The sequence below is a fragment of the Chenopodium album genome, chromosome 4 (assembly GCF_948465745.1).
Source record: "Chenopodium album chromosome 4, dcCheAlbu1.1, whole genome shotgun sequence".
Classification (NCBI taxonomy): Eukaryota; Viridiplantae; Streptophyta; class Magnoliopsida; order Caryophyllales; family Amaranthaceae; genus Chenopodium; species Chenopodium album.
The window spans coordinates 7,169,703-7,189,136 of record NC_137837.1 but is presented as its reverse complement, the minus strand read 5'-3'; the positions used below and the strand labels follow the sequence as shown (position 1 = coordinate 7,189,136).

Sequence of the window (19,434 nt, the reverse complement as noted above, 5' to 3'; positions counted from 1 at the left end):
GGAAGATGGTTTTTGGAGGAAAAAAAACGACATTGACATGTGTCAAATTAGATCGAAGTCGAGTTGTTCGGGTTCAGGTCGGGTTTGGGTTTCTCTTTGTAGCTTCAGGCTGGGTTTGGGGTCGGGTTATCGGGTCGGGTCAGAGATTCCAGCCCTTAAAATTTGAATAGAATATTTTTCGGGTCGAATCGAATGTGGGTTTGACACCTTAATTGTAAGGAGATGTATTATACACTCATTATAAAGTTACGAAGTACTCTATACTAGAGCTGTCAAAAGCTGACCTGACCTGAAATACCAACCCGAACCCGATTATTAACCGACCCATCTGAACTCAAAAATTGGTGACCCGAACCCGACCTGAAACCAACCCTAGACCCGAGTATTTGAGACTTGAACCCGAACATGAACCGACCTGGAGATGACCCGACCCGAATGTAACCCTTAAATTATTGACCTGAACCAAATCTGACCTGAACCGAAATTGACCCAAACCTGTTTTAACCCTACAACTCGAATTTAACCAGACATGTTAGTATCCCGACCTGTTCCTAACCCGACCCGAATTTAACCCAACCTGTTACTAACCCGACTCGAAATTTAACCAGGCCTGTTACAAACCCGACCCGAAATCAATCCGACTTGTTATTTACCCGACCCAAATTCATTCCGACTTGTTATTAACCCAACTCAAATTTTACTGGAAATAAATTAAACATATAATGTATATAGATATTATCTAAACTTACTTTAACTTATTAGCTCCAATTTAAACTAACTTCTCTGAAATTATTTCTCTTACAATAAATGAAGAAATTGATAATGATTAAACGTGGATGTCATTACATGATCTGTTAACAAATCGACCCAAAAATGTAACTGAACCCGATATGACCCGACCTAATATCAACCTTAAACCCAGATCAACCCAATATATATTTTGATACCCGAATCCGAATATGACCCTATTTGGAAATGACTCAGCTTGATTATTATAACCCGTAAATTATTCCGAGAATGACAAGACTTGGAAAGGACCGACCTGATTATGACCCGAAAATTATTGACTTGAACTGAATCCGAGAATGACCCGACTTGGAAATGACCCGACCTGATGATAACCAGCAAATTATGACTTGCCGACTTGAACCCAAGAATGACCCGACTTGGAAATGACCCAACCTGATTATAACTCGCAAATTATTGACTTGAACTGAAGCCGACTTGAATCCAAGAATGACCCGACTACATTATGACCCACAAATTATTGACTTGAACCAAACTCGACTCGAACCTGAGAATGACCCTAACCCGTGAAAACTCGAATTAAACCCGACCTATTATTCACCCGACCCGAATGTAACCCGGCCTGTTATTAACCCAACCTTAGCCCGACCCAAACCCGATAAGATGTAAAACTCGACATGACCCGACTCAAGAATGACCCACCTCGAACCCGACCCGCATAGGTTACAGGATTAACCTAAATTGACCCGACCCATTCTAACTCAAACCAAACCCGACCCATTTACCCGAATTGACAGCTGTACTCTATACCCTAAAATAATAAAAACCTACTTCCTTCGTTCTTTATTACTTGACCTACTTTGACTTTTACACTAATCACTACTCATTCTTTGACCGTCTTTTGTGAATAATATGTAGGAAAAATATATTCATGTATGATTTTTTTTTATTCCTCTCAATAAGTACTATCATAATATATAACTTTTATAATTTTTACTTATGGAGAATTTATATTATTGATCGTTAAAGTTTTGCATTGGCAAACGTGATAAAAGAAACAGGTCAAGTAAAAAAGAATAGAGGAAGTAGTATTTATAGTTTAAACTCTCGAGATGATGTACAATCAGTGTGGATTTAGGTTGTTCAAAGTATGGGTTCGTAAATAGATTTTTTTTTTTTCCTGTAAATAAAAAGATGAAGATATATTAATTTATATATTCTCTACAAGTTCTTTCCTAAGAAAAAAAAAAAAAAAAAAAAAAACTCTAAATTTTTCATTAAGAAATTTTTAGGCTTTTAGCAAGTAAATAGATAGGGTACCAGGCCATTCACTTCTCTTTATTTTTGTTGAATAGAAATTATTTTTACTGAAACTCAATTTGTTTTACTGAAGTAAAATTAATTTTACTAAACTGAAATTATTTTGCTAAATAAAATTATTTTTACTCATATTGAAATAATTTTTACTGAATATTATTATTAAGGTGAAGTGAACAAGACCTTGGAGATAGAGCGAGAACTAGAAATTTTTTTAGCCACGTTCGGTTCTTAGAATTAATAATACCCCGTAATTGAAATACCAATTCCTCCTATACTTGCAATAGTTTGACTTTTACACTATTCACTTAGCTTGTTTCGCTTTGACTAGCTTTAAAGATTAATATCTAAGTTAAAATATAATCTTGATTTTTTCATATTAATATCCAATGTTTATATTTTTTACATATTAGTAATTAAAGATATTAGCAATTGAAATAATGAATCTGCAAGCGTGAAAAGTGAAGTGTTGCTAAAAAAAACAAAGGACGTATAAAAGTCTTTTTTAATAGAAATAATGAAGTCTAGCTTGTATAAAAATGAAACTCAATGGCCATAATTATAAATAAATACAAGATGATGTAATTCATGAGCCCTTTCCCTAAATAATGTTGGGAAATTATCTAATTCCCAAATTAAAGCTACTCTTTTTTTAATTCCCATTATACTGTCCACGTCAGCTAAGGAAAACAAACCGATTTTTTTTTCTCGGTCCAGCAACAAACCGCTACTTCAAGTAGCGGTTTATGGGTTTGTTTTGTAAGTTTTTCTTTAAAAACAAAATATCTGTAAATCAGTCAAAATTAAACCTTCAAATACTTGAATAGTTGTATCCCCAAGTTCCATAAACCTTTGATAATCGGTGCAATTTGGCGTGCAATCGGCGTCGGCAATCACAAATCCTTTGATATATCCTCGTTTCTGGTTATATTCTCACAGCAATCATTGTCGGCAAACAACCGTAGGAAGGCGTCGATGGTGGCGAAAACGGCTTCCAACGCGAGGGATTGCTGTGTTGGAAGGCTACTTGAGGAGTGTCGTTCGAATTTTTATTTATTTATTTTTTCTTTTTGGATGATTCTGCTGAATTACTTTACAATGGAAGGGGAGAAAGTGATTTTATTAAAAAAATTAATTAGTAAATACAAACCGCTACTTCAAGTAACGGTTTCTAATATGTAAACCGCTACTTGAAGTAGCGGTTTTTAGTAGCACACCGCTACTTGAAGTAGCGGTTTTCTAATAAACCCGTTTTTTAAAAAAATTCCCACTAAACCGGTGACGTGGACGATATGGTGGGAATTAAAAAAAGAGTAGCTATAATTTGGGAATTAGATAATTTCCCAACATTATTTAGGGAAAGGCCTCGTAATTCATAGCTAAATTAATGAACTTTCCAAAGAATAAACATAGAGTTTAGGAGGGAAATTAACCTTGAAAACTCAAGTATTTGGCTGATTGAAAATCAACTAAAAATATGAGACGACCAAAAAAAAAATAATAGAGAAATAAGTTTGGGAGTTGGGACAGAAGAGTAAAATTACGCAGAATTCAAGAAGTGATGCATTTAGGGAAAAAAAAAAAAAAAAAAAAAAAAAAAGAAGGGAAGTAAAAATTCAAGAGTAATTTAATTTACAAGGACTTCACCCATAAAAGATACATACCGAGTATATTAACTTAGGGTCTGTTCTCTTCAGCTTAATTTCAATTCAATTAACTCAGTTTTTAATTTCCTTCTCTCATAATCAATTCAGTTCAGTTCAGTTTCGCCCAACTCAGTAAATCAGAACAGGCCCTTTAACATCTAATGTACAATATGTGTACATTTTGTACACCCACCTTTATTTATAAAAAGTTTGTATAAAGCTCCCACCTTGATTTAATTTGAAGTTGTAAGTTATAACTACACATTTGGGTACACACTTTCAAGAGGTGATTAGAGAGGATAAACGGACAACTTCACAAAATTATCTTATATAACAAAATAAGGGTATGATAGGTACTCCCTCAGTCCCCCATTGATAGTCACCTTTGTCATTTTTGGTGACTCAAAATTTTAGTTACATTTGCTTTTTTTTTCAAGTAACATTAATATTAGGCAAAAGCTAACATACGCCCCGGGGGCGTTGGATAAGCTAGCTAAAAATGGAAAGATTAAATTAAAATAAACATTAATTACACCGATCGACGCGTGATTTTGTCATGCTTTCCCAAATTAATATCACTTTAGGTAATGTTTTAAATGCTTAACCAACGCCCCGGGGGCGTTCGTTAGCAAGATCCTTAATATTATTTTTTTACCAAAACTATCTAACATTTGCAAAAATATTTGTGCAAATTTAACTTTTCTATGTAAATTTTACATTCCCGTGTACTTTAATTACTCTCTCTCTACTTATTTGCATACCCAATGTAAATTTAATTTTTCAATGTACTTTCTTCATTTCTCCTTAATTCCCGTGATTTTTTTAGCAAAAGTGGCTATCAATGAGGGACGGAGGGAGTATTATGTGTATAAATTATAACAAAATTAAGTACTCTATTTCACTTTAATGTGGATTATACCTTGTATAATCACTTCCTTAAAAAGTGTGTCTTCTAAGGCTATTTTTTTATAACAATTTCTGCAAAAGGGAAAAGTGACTTGGAGTTGTAATCCTCAATGACAATAAAGAATTGTTAAGTGCTGCTGCTAGGATATCATGCTACAAATCCAGAGATTGGCGTAGCTATATGGCTGCTCAGCTTGGGATACAAATAGCAAGGATATATGAATACATTTGTATACAGTAATTTGTACTGTTCAGATCAATTAGTTTTTAGTCTTATGTTTTGAGAGAATATGACCATAATTGAATTTGAAAACCATGTATCTTTCTCTTAAAAAAAAAAAAAAAAAAACCACAATAGACGTCTAGAGAAATGCTAGTAATGTGATCCAAGGATTCCAAGCAACCCAAAGACCGAGTAGTCGTTTTATGAATACCTTGCTACATTCAATTCTGAGATTGATTATCTTCATCCGAAATCAGAAGCCTCCAAGCTTATGATCAGAGCCTCACTGCCCTGAAATTGAAACAGACAGCTTAACCAGTTCCATATATCTCTAAACCTGGAGTGTTTCACACCTTTTGCTTTTTGTTTTTTTCAGAATGGAAAAAAGAGAAGAAATTAACAAATGTCAACCAGGTTATATGATTTGATTCTGGGCTTAAAACTATGTTATGTAACCAAAACACGAGTTCAGTTAAGCAAGATCCAAGTGCCTGGAAGAAGAAAAATCTTCAACGACAGAGACTTCAAAGGTTGGTTATCTACAGAAAGCTAAAACACACCCCAAGAAATTCAATCAACACGTCTCCAATGAACCGATCAAAACTTTGTAGAGCCTAAGAGCCCTATGTACAAGAGTTGCATTGTATACACTATACAACATGTGTGGTTATGCCTAATCAAGTAAAATGGTAAATTTGACCCCTATGCAAAGTAAGCACAACTGCTGTTTACAACCATTGGATAAGATATAGCACAACTAATGCGACTCACAGGCAGATGGCAAGCAAACAATTGGATACAAAATTTACAGGTTATGTTCCAGATTACAGGAGTTAAGGTTTTTGCCTACTGTTAACTCGAATGAACAATACAAGAGGGGGGGTGAATTGTATTGTTGAGGAACTAGGGTAATTTTTGCGAAATTCTTAAAGAAACTTAAACAAAAACTTTAAAGTGCAAGAGAGATTTTACGTGGAAAACTTCTTGGCCCTAATCAAGAAAAAAAACCACGACCACAAGGGATTTTAAACTCAACTCTTAATAATAATAGGGCAAACAACCTATTACAAATTAAGACTCTAAACTCAAGTTCCTCTACGAACTTAAATTCCCCCTCAACTGATCCCTCAATCAGCTGAGCTCTCGAATCTTTCTCTTTCTCCTTGCTTCACTCAAAGCAATTTAAACACTCTAGAGTTTACCAGAACTCTACCCCAATACAACTCAAGATAAAACTTCTAAGATGCTAAGTACAAAGACACTCAAGGACTTAAGTGGATTTTTGACTCTTTTAGAAAAGCTAAGAATTGTAATGCTCAAGTGTACTTTTCAAAAAAGAAAACTAATCTTATTTATACAGGAGGAAAGCAGTTAAAACTTTTACGTTTGCCTCAAACTCCCACTACACCACAACTTCCATTAATTTAGGAAGTGTAGTTCGTGGATGCTTGGGCAGCAAGCTGAAGCATATACAAGGAAGTGGTTTACTGCTCCCTTAATTTTCTCAACCTTCTTGACCAAGTAAAAGATCCGTTTTCAAAAGAGTTTTTACCAAGTCAGATTTTCCAAAATAATAGGATAAAATCAAACCAGAACTTCCTTTGATAAATAAGATATTTTTTGACTAAAAAGATAATTTTTCGAAATAAAATTTAAACCAGTTAAAGTATGGAAAATAAAATCTTTTATAAAATTAAATCCACTTAAATCCTAACAATTAACAATGTACTTAGCAAAAATACAAGAAGCCTAAAATAAAAAATAAAGATACAATAGACTTCTTGGAACACAGTGAAGCTTCGACTCTGTTCCATGCTCACTCAAGGAACTTGGCTTCTGATTGTCTTCTATGCTCATCCACAGCTCATCCTTAGACCCTGTTCCATGCTCCATTCTGACTCTAGAACTTCGTTGCATATAAGAACCTGTCAAGTACATCAAAGCTAATAGACAAAAGTTAAAGCCCTTATGGGTTTGCTTAGGTTCCTTGAGTCATCATCAAAACTTAAGATCAACAATATTCCCCCTTTTTGATGAATGACAAACCTAAGCAAACTCACAAAATAAAAATTAAAAGACAATCAGAAAAAGGAAAACTGAAAAAGAAAAACTTAAAACAAAAAATGAACTAGCGAAAATTAAACAAGGAACTGAATGAAATTTATAGTTATACCTTCTATTTTAAACGGATGGAGAGCTTGTCAACAATTGAGTTTGCCTTCTATTCCCCCTTTTGGCGTTCATCAAAATTAATGCACACAAATACACACATCTAAACACAGCACCATTTTAATGGTTTGCGTCCAAAGCATAGAACAAAGCACATATAGGCATAAATAGTATGCAAATAGTCAAAAAAGCAAGTAAGCAACATCCATATAAACAAACTGATGTTCCTCCAGAACATCAAAAACAAAAGAAAATACCCTGTTTAATTGTTTACAGACCAAAAGAAGCAAAATAACCAAGTTTAATACAAACCAAGATCAAAAGATAGTTTGATAGATGAGATAGACAAAAAATAGGATTAGGCAGTAGGAGCTGAGGACTTGTGCTCTTCTGCTGTTTCCTCAGCAGATTCTTCTTCAACAACAATCTCTTCCAGCTTCTTCAACAAATCAGCCTGGCCTTGAGAGAGAGTTGAAGTGCTTTCCTTCATTGCTGAGGTGAGTTCCTTAGAAGCATGCACCAGGTCTCCTACTAGCTTCTCAAGAGCTCCAATCCTCAGGAGCAGAGTTGGTTGAGCATCAGATAGCAGCTTGACAGTATCTTTGAGTGCCTTCAGTTCCAAGGTGGAGCTCACAGAACTAAAGGCAGCAAATCCTGTACCTGCACTTGCTGGAGCAGAACGAGTGACAGTTTCTTGCATAAATATGCCCTGTTCCCCCTGAACAAAGGCTTTCTCCTCACTGAGATCCACAAAAGCAGCTGGAGCCTCAGCTTTTGCTTTTGGCTTAACAGCCAACCTAATGCTCTTCCTTTTCCTAGCACCAGAAGCATTACCTTTCCTGCCCTTCTTTTCAGAACCTTCTTCTTTTTCCTTCTTTTCTTCCTCTTCCTCACTTTCCTCTTCTTCCAGCCATTTGTCCAACTCCTCTTTCTCAGTCAGAACCTTAACTCCTTCCTTAGCCTTAGGAGTTTGTTTAGGAAGGAATTTGGTAACACCATCAACTACCTGCAGGTTTCTGCTTTCAAGGGTTTTGGGTTGAAAAAAATGATTGGTTTGCAGTTTGAGATGTTCATAGTTCTCCACAGAAATACCAAAACTCTCAATGAGAGTAATAATCAGATTTTCATATCCAACTTTCAAATGGTTTGCAAGACAATGGGTGAGGTGTTTTATCATGATGGAAGGGAAATTGATTTGTATTTTGTTTTCAAGGCAGTACATCAGCATAGCATCAAGGTGGTTAGCCTCATGCCTGTGCTGAGTTCTTGGAACAATGGCTAAATGCACAAAGATAAACAACAGTTTTTGAAGGGGAGAGAACAGGTTATGATTAGTTTGAACTTTATACACCTTTCCACCAATTGATTCCACAATATCCTTTATGGGCACATCTCCTACACTTTTATCAGTAGCTCCTTTAAAATATTCATCAAACCCCTCATTCGGAGTTCCAAAGATAGCACATAAATAATCAGCATCAAAACTAATTTTCTTATTTTTAACTCTTGATACACAAACACCATCATAATTCTTAAAATTCGCACAGAATTCTTTCAAAGGAGCATGAGCAAGCACATTATTGTAACTTTCACTAAACAACTGCACCCAATTTTGAGCCTCTAAGATTTCAAGTAATTCAGAATACTTACTTACTTCGCACCATGGCAAGTTGATGCAGAAACCATGAATGAAGCGTTCAGAGCTTGCTTCGATTTTCTTTTGAGATGGAGACTTTTCCAACTGAATTCTTTCTCCTAATTCCTCCCAGCCCTGATCCTCGAGTTCCTCCAGCTTTCGTTTCTTTGACTCAGCAGGCAAGTTCTTTGGTTTTTCAACAGAGGGTTTTGGTTGATTTTCTTGCTCAATATCCATAGGTGAATCTTTTTGTGGGGTAACTTGTGGTTTTGGTGAAACATCCATGGGTGAATTCGCTGAATCGGTAAAATATAGGGTGTATTTTACGGAGAGAGGAGGTGAGGAATAGTGTGTAGGGTTTGGTGTCATTTTATAGGGATGGAATTTTAAAGGGTAAAAGGGTCGGTGGAAGAGTGTGGAAGATTAATTGAATGATGCAGGTGTCGTTTGATGAAGGATAGACAGATTACTTTTAACTTGGTCAGTTTAAGAATTAATGCGATTTGACATGAAGGGTCTAGGTTAATTGAAGATCATTTTTGATCAGAAACTTTGAATTGAATGCAAACAGTCACGGGTATTTAATCAACAATTTCGAGAGATGAATTTGAAATTTTTTGAAAAATAAGCAATGAAGGATAATTTCAAAATAAAAGATAAGATTTTAAATAGATAAAATTAATCAACTGACTAGTTAATTAATTCAAAAAGATAGAATGAAATCTTATAGATAATTTTGGAGGAACTAGGAACAAATCAACATAGTTTGTAATAACACATACATGCCTTATGCAATTTGATTTCTTCACATACAGCCACAATCCCATATGCATTGCCATACATTCTAATGCGTAGGACTATGTTTTCACATATACATATTGTGTAAGATACATATAATGCATGCATGATTGACTTATACCTTGGGGGGAACTTGAGGTCTTCTTAACTCAATTGTATCATACCAAGTTCCATGCGCATCTTTTCAAATTTGTCCCTACTCAAAGGCTTAGTAAGAATGTCAGCAATTTGATTTTCAGTTTCACAAAAATCTAACTTAATTAAGCCTTTTTTCCACATTATCCTTAAGGAAATGATGCCTTATGTGAATATGTTTCACACGAGAATGATGAACTGGATCTTTTGAAATGCATATGGCACTAGTATTATCACAATAGATAGGAATGCAATTATATTTCATACCATAATCTCTTAGTTGTTGTTTTATCCAAAGTACTTGAGAACAACAGGCAGCAGCTGCCACATATTCAGCTTCAGTAGTTGACAAGGCCACTGTGTTCTGTTTCTTGGATCCCCAAGAAACTAGGCATGGCCCAAGAAACTGAACCATTCCTGAAGTACTCTTCCTGTTCACCAAATCTCCTGCATAGTCAGCATCTGCAAAACCTTTTAAATCAAAAGTATCACTTCTAGGATAGAAGAGACAAAGATGGTCAGTTCCTTTGAGATATCGTAGGATCCTTTTTACTGCTGTAAGATGTGACTCCTTAGGATTAGACTGAAACCTTGCACATAAGCCAACACTAAATGCAATATCAGGTCTGCTAGCAGTTAAGTATAAAAGGGATCCAATCATACCTCTGTATTTGGTTTGATCTACACTAGTTCCTTGTAGATCTTCATCTAATCTTGTACCTGTTCCCATTGGTGTATGGTTGGTCTTTGCTTGATCAAGGTTATATTTCTTCAGTAGTTCCTTGACATACTTTTGTTGGTGGATTGCAATACCTCTTTCTGTTTGTTTGATTTGTAGTCCAAGAAAGAAGTTGAGTTCCCCCATCATGCTCATCTCAAATTCACCACTCATTAGCTCAGCAAAGTACTTGCATAGGTTTTCGTTAGTTGCTCCAAAAATAATATCATCAACATATATTTGAACAACTAGTAAATCAGTTCCTTCAGATTTTAAAAAAAAAGTTTTATCTACTTTACCTCTTTTAAAATCATTTTGAAGAAGGAACTTAGAGAGCCTTTCATACCAAGCTCTAGGTGCTTGTTTCAGCCCATAAAGAGCTTTATCAAGCTTAAAGACATGATTAGGAAATTGGGGATTTTCAAAACCTGGAGGTTGTTCCACGAACACCTCTTCTTCAAGAAAGCCATTTAAGAAAGCACACTTAACATCCATTTGATATAGTTTGAAACCCATAAAAGAGGCAAAAGCAATTAACATTCTAATAGCTTCTAATCTAGCAACAGGAGCAAAAGTTTCTTCAAAGTCAATACCTTCTTGTTGATTATAGCCCTTCACAACAAGTCTTGCCTTATTTCTTACAATTGTTCCATATTCATCCATCTTGCATTGTTCCTGAATACCCACTTGAGCCCTATAACCTTTTTGTGTTTAGGTTTCTCTTCAAGATGCCAGACCTTGTTCCTCTCAAACTCATTGAGTTCATCTTGCATGGCAATTATCCAGTCAGCATCCTTTAGTGCTTCTTCATGATTTCTTGGCTCAATAATGGATAGGAAGGCTTGAAAGGCACAGAAGTTCCTCATCTGTGATCTGGTCTGAGTTCCTCTACCAATATCACTTATAATAAGGTCTGTTGGATGAGACCCTTGGTATTTGAATGGCTTTAGTTGAAACTCTCTGGCAGGAACTCCTATTTGAGGCACTTCTTTTTCATTTTCTTCTACATTTTCCTCGTTGCCAAATTCTCCATGATCTTGTTCCTCAGGGGTTTCTTGATTAGGAACTTCAGCATTTTCTTGATGTTCTTGCTCAGGTTCCTCACTTACTTCCTTGGTTTGCTTGGAGGTTTCTTTCTCTTCTTCCCTGTCTCTAATCATACCAATTTCATAATCAATATTGTCTTGTTCCTGCACATTCATAAACATATTAGATTCATCAAATATCACATGAATGCTTTCTTCTACACACAATGTATTTTTATTGTAAACTCTGTAAGCTTTGCTATTTGATGCATAGCCAAGGAACACAGCTTCATCACTTCTTTCATCAAATTTTCCTATGTTCCTTTTTCCAATATTATGAACAAAGCACCTGCATCCAAAAGCTCGAAAGTGAGAAATATTGGGTTTCCTGCCCTTAAACAGTTCATAAGGAGTCTTATTGATGATTGGTCTCATCATAACTCTGTTAATGATATAACATGCAGTATTAATAGCTTCAGCCCAGAAGTTCCTTGGAAGACCACTTGCTATGAGCATAGTTCTTGCCATGTCTTCTAGAGTCCTGTTCTTCCTTTCAACAACTCCGTTCTGTTGAGGAGTTCTTGGGGCTGAAAAGTTATGATCCATGCCATTTTCTTTGCAAAAGTCATCGAATCTTGAATTCTCAAACTCAGTTCCATGATCTGATCGAATGTGGATAATTTGATTTCCACTTGTCTTCTGTACTCTTTTGGCAAAGGACACAAATTCATCAAAAGTTTCATCTTTGCTAGACAGAAAAATCACCCAAGTAAATCTAGAAAAATCATCAATAATAACTAAAACATATTTCTTTCCACTTCTACTTTGAACACGCATGGGACCACACAAATCCATATGAATTAGCTCCAATGGCTTTGTAGTGCTAACCATGTTTTTTCTTTTAAAAGAAGACCTGACTTGCTTGCCTCTCACACATGCATCACAGATATGTTGTATGAGGAACTTGACTGAGGGAAGCCCTATAACCAAGTTCCTTGCTCTAAGTTTATCCATGAGTGAGAAGCTAGCATGTCCAAAACGTTTATGCCATAATAAAGGATCATCATTAATGACACTCAAGCAGGTAAGGTTGTTCCTTGGAACAGAATTTAGATCCACAATGTATGTGTTCCCTTTTCTAGTTCCTTCAAGAACAACCTTTCCTGTTTTATCATTAATGATGTTGCATGAATCAGAGGTAAAGTTTACAGAATTTCCTTTATCACAAAATTGTGATATGCTCAGCAAATTGTGCATCAAACCCTCGACCAAAAGTACATTTTCAATTGAATGAGAACTGGACCTTCCTACTTTTCCTTTAGCAATTACTTCACCCTTTTTGTTGTCTCCAAAGGTCACAGTTCCTTCTGGATAGGCCTCTAGTGAGAGAAACTTTGATTTATCTCCTGTCATATGCTTTGAACAACCACTGTCGAGGTACCACGTGTTGTTCCCCCTCACTAGGACCTGCAAAATAACTCATTGGTTAGATTCAGGAACCCGGGTTTCCTTGGGTTCCTTGGACGTTGAAGCAATATCAGATTTCTTTACCCAAACTTGCCTAACATTCTTGTTAACAAACTGTTCCTTCTTGTTGCAAGTAGCAACAAGATGACCAGTTTTACCACAGAAGGTACATACTTTATGACTAGGCAGGTCTACATAATTTTTCTTGCCTTTATGCTTAGAACGTATGAATCCTAGACCTTCAGTTCTTTTGGTTTGAGCATTCTCAATCCACTTAGGAATTCCAAACTGACTAATGCTTCTTTCTTTTCGAAGCTCTAGTTCCTTCTCCAATTTTGCCGTTTCAATTCTTAACTCGTCAAGATCATATTTTAATTTTTCAAAATCCTCATTAAATTTCGGCAAAGATTCAGAGGAGGAACTTGGAGACACTTCAGCATTAGCAAGTTTGTATTGAGTCAGTTCTACATTAACCATGATATTTTCAAACTTGAGTTTCTCATTCATTTCTTGTAAGAGAAGATTCTTGTCAAAAAGTTCAAAAAATCTACTCTGAACATCAGTTCGTTGATTCTCAATCCACGTACTGTGTTCCTTGCAAACTTTGAGAGCTCTTTGACATTCACCTAGACGAATACTAGTGTGAGTCCTGTCATCTTCCAATTCGAACACTAAATCAATGAGAGCATCTTTAGTATAAGTCTTAAGCACATTAGGATCAAGGAATACCTCTTTAGAAAGCTCATCATTGTAAGCCTTTTCATCACGTTTGGCCATCAGACATAGATGAGCTGTTTCTTCTTCAGGTTGTTCCTCTTCATCTTCACTTTCAGAATCTCCCCAGGCAGCAATCATAGCCTTCCTAATGTCTGTTTTGTTGAAATGAGTTTTGTTATTGTTGCTCTTAACTTGTTCCTTTGCCTTCCCTTTACCTTTCTCTGTATCCCAAAGTGGACACTCACGAATAAAGTGTTCTAGAGATCCACATTTGTGACAACCAGAGTCAGCTTTTGAAGTAGAGGGTTTCTTGGTGAAGTTCCTTGACTTGTTGTTTCGGTTGAACATTCTTTTGAACCTTCTCACCAGCATGATAGACTCTTCTTCATCGACTTCAGATTCTTCTTGTTCTCCAGCTTTGAGAGCCAAGCCTTTTCCTCGGTTTCCTTCACTGTTGCTTGTTCCTAGGTGCAACTCATGAGTCATGAGGGAACCAGCAAGTTGCTCAATATTGAACTTTGTGAAGTCCTTTGTTTCTTGTAAGGCTGTTACCTTGGCTCTCCATATCTCATCTTGAGGGAGGCTTCTTAGAACTTTTCTGACCTGCTCATCAATAGGGATTTGCTTTCCAAGAGAAACAAGCTCATTAATGATGTTAGTAAATCTAGTTAACATTTCCTGAATTGATTCTTTTGGTTGCATTTCAAACCGTTCATATTTTGACATAAGCAAGTCAATTTTAGAGCGTTTTACTTCGTTAGTTCCTTCATGGGTAACTTGAAGTAAATCCCAAATTTCTTTAGCATTTTTACAACCCATAACACGATTGTGTTCATGGGGTCCAAGACCACAATGAAGTAATTTAACAGCAAGTGCATTTATTTCCATTTTCTCAAACTCTTCCTTATCAAATTCAGACATGGGTTTAGGTACTACCTCATTTTCACCAGTAGTTTTGGTAATTTCAAAATCACCAACTTCGATCACTCTCCAAACCTGGTAGTTGTCAGCTTTGATAAAAATCTCCATCCTGTTCTTCCAATAGGTGTAGAATTTCCCATTGAACATAGGAGGACGCTGCGTAGAGTAACCTTCTTCCAGTTTCTCGTGATTGTTCATCTTGATTCCAGGAACTTAACTTGTCAGGGTTTCCTGATTTCTTCGAGGAACTAGCTCTGATACCAATTGTTAACTCGAATGAACAATACAAGAGGGGGGTGAATTGTATTGTTGAGGAACTAGGGTAATTTTTGCGAAATTCTTAAAGAAACTTAAACAAAAACTTTAAAGTGCAAGAGAGATTTTACGTGGAAAACTTCTTGGCCCTAATCAAGAAAAAAAAACCACGACCACAAGGGATTTTAAACTCAACTCTTAATAATAATAGGGCAAACAACATATTACAAATTAAGACTCTAAACTCAAGTTCCTCTACGAACTTAAGTTCTCCCTCAACTGATCCCTCAATCAGCTGAGCTCTCGAATCTCTCTTTTTCTCCTTGCTTCACTCAAAGCAATTTAAACACTCTAGAGTTTACCCAAACTCTACCCCAATACAACTCAAGATAAAACTTCTAAGATGCTAAGTACAAAGACACTCAAGGACTTAAGTGGATTTTTGACTCTTTTAGAAAAGCTAAGAATTGTAATGCTCAAGTGTACTTTTCAAAAAAGAAAACTAATCTTATTTATACAGGAGGAAAGCAGTTAAAACTTTTACGTTTGCCTCAAACTCCCACTACACCACAACTTCCATTAATTTAGGAAGTGTAGTTCGTGGATGCTTGGGCAGCAAGCTGAAGCATATACAAGGAAGTGGTTTACTGCTCCCTTAATTTTCTCAACCTTCTTGACCAAGTAAAAGATCCGTTTTCAAAAGAGTTTTTACCAAGTCAGATTTTCCAAAATAATAGGATAAAATCAAACCAGAACTTCCTTTGATAAATAAGATATTTTTTGACTAAAAAGATAATTTTTCGAAATAAAATTTAAACCAGTTAAAGTATGGAAAATAAAATCTTTTATAAAATTAAATCCACTTAAATCCTAACAATTAACAATGTACTTAGCAAAAATACAAGAAGCCTAAAATAAAAAATAAAGATACAATAGACTTCTTGGAACACAGTGAAGCTTCGACTCTGTTCCATGCTCACTCAAGGAACTTGGCTTCTAACTTTGTCTTCTATGCTCATCCACAGCTCATCCTTAGACCCTGTTCCATGCTCCATTCTGACTCTAGAACTTCGTTGCATATAAGAACCTGTCAAGTACATCAAAGCTAATAGACAAAAGTTAAAGCCCTTATGGGTTTGCTTAGGTTCCTTGAGTCATCATCAAAACTTAAGATCAACACCTACAATCTATCAGAACACATTAAATATATGACTTACCAATTTATAATGTTCACTCATAATGTCTATTTTCACATCTCTTTCACAGCTGATCATCTATGCTTAACTTATTGCTCCTTCCACCTCTGCTTTAACCATTGCTCGCTCAGTTTTCCAAAAACTTTTTCAATAATTCCTTGTCTACATCATCAATATTTGGATCATTAAGTAAGCTCACACATGACGATATAGTGTGATTATCAGCAGCAAACTCTTTGTTTCTCATTAAGCTGACAAGCTCTAAAGCTCTCCTAACATCCTTTTCATCTATAAATCCTCTTATAATTGTATTGAAGGTGCATTCATTTGGAAAGCATTTATTGTCCTCCATATTCTTCAATAATTCATCGGCTTTTGCTATCAACCCTTCTTTACAAAACCCTTTTATCATTATGGTGTAAGCACGCACATCATGCAGCCCTTTAGTTGTAAGAAAGGAGAAGATGTCCACCGCTTCTCTAAGGCGCTTAGCTTCACACAAACCATCCATTAGGATATTGTAAGTACAAATATCAGGGACCACTCCAGTATTTTCCATTCCCTTCATTGTTGCAATTGCCTCGTCTATTTGTGCCCCAAAGTGCACATACCTCGAATTAAGGTATTAAAGGTGACAACATCAGGGGAAATTCCCTTGACTTTCATCTCCTTGAAAAGGCGGAGAGCCTGAGGTAATAACTGGTCTTTACAGAGACTATCAATGATGGTGTTGTAAATGACAACATTAGGCATACAATGTCCATAAGACTCCATATTTCTGAGGAGTTTGAGAGCACCGGCATTATCACCGGACCTACAGAGACCTTTAAACATGGAACCATAGACAACTAAATCAGGTTGGTAGCCAAGCTTGACAACTTTATCCAACAATTGAACGGCTTTGTCCAACTGATGAGTATGAACGAAGCCGTTGATGAGAGTAGTAAAGGTGACAATGTTAGGTTGAAAACCAAGTTTAATAATGTTGGCGAGAACAGAGAAGCCGAAATCAACAAAATTCAAACAACAGTAGCAATTAGCAAGGATGGTAAGGGAGTAATCATTTGGGCGAACACCTAAGAAATGGAGGTGTCTGTAAAGAGAAATGACAGTGGAGAAAGGGGGGTGGGGTTTAATCTTGGACATGGCACTCAATAACATACAGAAATCAATAATAGAAGGAAGAGGTCTCATCGATATCATATGGTGGAAATGGGAAAGGGGGATTTCAACATTAGTAAACCCTAATTTGGATTGTTGTCTAACAAATTTCAGAAACAATTTGGGGTCATCAAAATCACGAGTAGCGTAATTAGAGTAATTTCTGCTAGGAAATAGAAATGGAAGCTGAAAAGAGGGCGAATTGAAGAGGGGAATACTGAAATAGAAAAGGGGGAAAGGAATAGAGGAATGGAGAAGCATACTTGAGGATCTGCCATGAAAATGAAGAGGAAGAAGCTTCATAAAAGCGCTGCCATGAATACAAGGACGAAGAAAAGCTTCTCCAACAATAACAGATCGAGACATCATCTGGAATTCTGGAACCAATTACTCCGTATGTGTATGTTTTCCTTCTCCTAATGGAAAATTTCTTATTTCCGAAGGTCAACTCTCAACATTCTCAAGTGTGGAGTGGAGTGAGTATCTGGGTTTTTTATTGGGAAATTCTCACCGGTAACACCCAACTTCCGTTTTTTCTCAATGGTAGAATATAATATTTTGGATTATCATCGGTAATCACCAATTAGTAATACTAATTTACTGGTAACATTAATGAAACTTTTACATAAGTCCTTAACCATGGTTACTATGTTAAGTGAAAAATTAGCTACGAAATGACTCAATTGCCCCTATTTATTTCCCTTAACCACTTATGTCTAATCAACTAACTTCAGGGCTTCATCTAGTATACTAATTGCAAGTCAGCTTACAAATTCTGTTGTTAATCTAACTGGAAAACAATTGAGTATTGTCGCAGATGACGGTGACTCATTCCCTATAGCTGACCTCCTGTCTCAAGAACCTTTCGCTGGAGCATTTTGTTTAGCCATGGTAGTATTAAGAGAAATTGAGAAGAAGAAGAACAAGGAGTACGAATAGAATTGGATTGTTTAAGGTTTATATAAAGGATAATTGATTAAGGAGGGAAAATAGCATATAACTTTGGAGGGAAGTGATTTTTTAGAAGGGTAGGTTTGTAATTGTGTTATTATTAATCCATGGTTAGTCAATAATTAGGTAAATGTTTCATTAATGTTACCAGTAAATTAGTATTACTAATTGGTGATTATCAATGATAATAAAAAAATTTGCATTCTACCGTTGAGAAAAAACAAAAGTTGGGTGTTACTGGTGAGAATTTCCCTTTTTTATTTTTATTTTTTTTGGTGTTTAGAGAGCCACAAAGGGCGGGGGAAAGAATCGATTCCAAGATCTCCTGAAATCGGGAGGAAAGTTCTAACCACTTGAGCTATACCTCACTCTCAGTATCTGGGTTTTTATTCTTGTACTTTGAACATTATTGTGTTTTTTTTACAAACAATGTACGAAAAGAAAAATTATGTATTTATACAAGATGTTCTAAGGTTTATCTTTAAAACGTATTTCTAAATTATAACTCTGTAATTATTTATACAACCTTTATTTTGTAACGATGTGACATCTAGATAAAATTTGTTTGTGAATGGTAAATAGAGAGATAAAAATAAGGAGAGATAAAAAAAGAAATATAAAGTATAGAGTAGCAAGTAAAAATAGGAAGAAAACATATGTTGCAAATAAATTTTACACTAGTATCAATTTATGGTAAATGTTAATTAAAACAGAGGTGGTAAAAATATGGGTGTGTTAACAAGTATATTGAAATACTCCGTAGAAATTAGTATGTCGTGTATGATATAAGACACGAGATTTATTTTTTATTTTTAGACGCAAGAACACTGATTTTATTAAGGATAGAGCAGGCTTAAATCAGCCATAACAGATTCAGAGATTCAAAAGTGCTACTAGTTTTGCTAAGCCATGAATAACACCATTCCCTTCCTTCCCTCTTTACAAAAGAAAAAGAACAAAAAAGACACTCATCAGCAAGCAGCATAATGTCTTTTATAATGCTCCTAAAAACTGTTGGAAGTGGCGTCACTGTGTTGTTATCAGTCTCCAAGCAAACTCTCACAAAACCAGCTTCCATAGTGACCTTCAAAGCATGCCTCATTGCCATGGCTTCCCACAATTTGAACATCAAGAATATCCCGAAGCTTCAGACAAGTAGCCACAATAATGCCCATCCTAATCCCTCGTAACACCTCCTTATCCCACCTGATTGTCTTCTGAATATGGCTACATCAGAGTCTACTTTGTACACTCCTTAACAAGGAGCAATCCAAGGCATAGGTAGCCTCAGTTCCTTTGTGTTAGTGGACCAGGACCAATTCAACCAAAAGCTTATGAATAAGATCATCAATTTCCTTCCGTTTGCCATCAAACACCCACCCATTTCTACACAGCCACATACCCCTTAAAATACTCCAGAAATGTCCCACCAAAGCAGATCTGTAT

The 19,434-nt window shown here is 35.8% G+C and overlaps 1 protein-coding gene across 3 annotated transcripts; it reads right to left on the bottom strand.

Annotated features, from left to right (window-relative positions):
* Positions 1-5,516: 5,516 nt before the first annotated feature.
* On the bottom strand, positions 5,517-17,459 carry LOC145626530 (uncharacterized). 3 transcript variants are annotated; one of them, XM_081678975.1, is made up of 2 exons: positions 15,861-17,459; positions 5,517-5,685 (listed from the first exon to the last, which is right to left on the bottom strand). In XM_081678975.1, the coding sequence occupies exon 1, from the start codon at positions 17,404-17,406 to the stop codon at positions 16,462-16,464; it is 945 nt and encodes a 314-aa protein (XP_081535101.1). In that variant the 5' UTR covers positions 17,407-17,459; the 3' UTR covers positions 5,517-5,685; positions 15,861-16,461. The 3 variants fall into 3 exon arrangements, with proteins under 3 accessions (XP_081535101.1, XP_081535102.1, XP_081535103.1); XM_081678976.1 differs by lacking the exon at positions 5,517-5,685 and adding an exon at positions 15,558-15,785 and having other exon boundaries at positions 15,898-17,459; XM_081678977.1 differs by lacking the exon at positions 5,517-5,685 and adding an exon at positions 15,683-15,767 and having other exon boundaries at positions 15,898-17,459.
* Between the last annotated feature and the right edge of the window lie 1,975 nt (positions 17,460-19,434).

Bases quoted from the DNA above. Each gene is read 5' to 3' on its own strand.
- LOC145626530 (XM_081678975.1), bottom strand. From the start codon at position 17,406: ATGATGTCTCGATCTGTTATTGTTGGAGAAGCTTTTCTTCGTCCTTGT.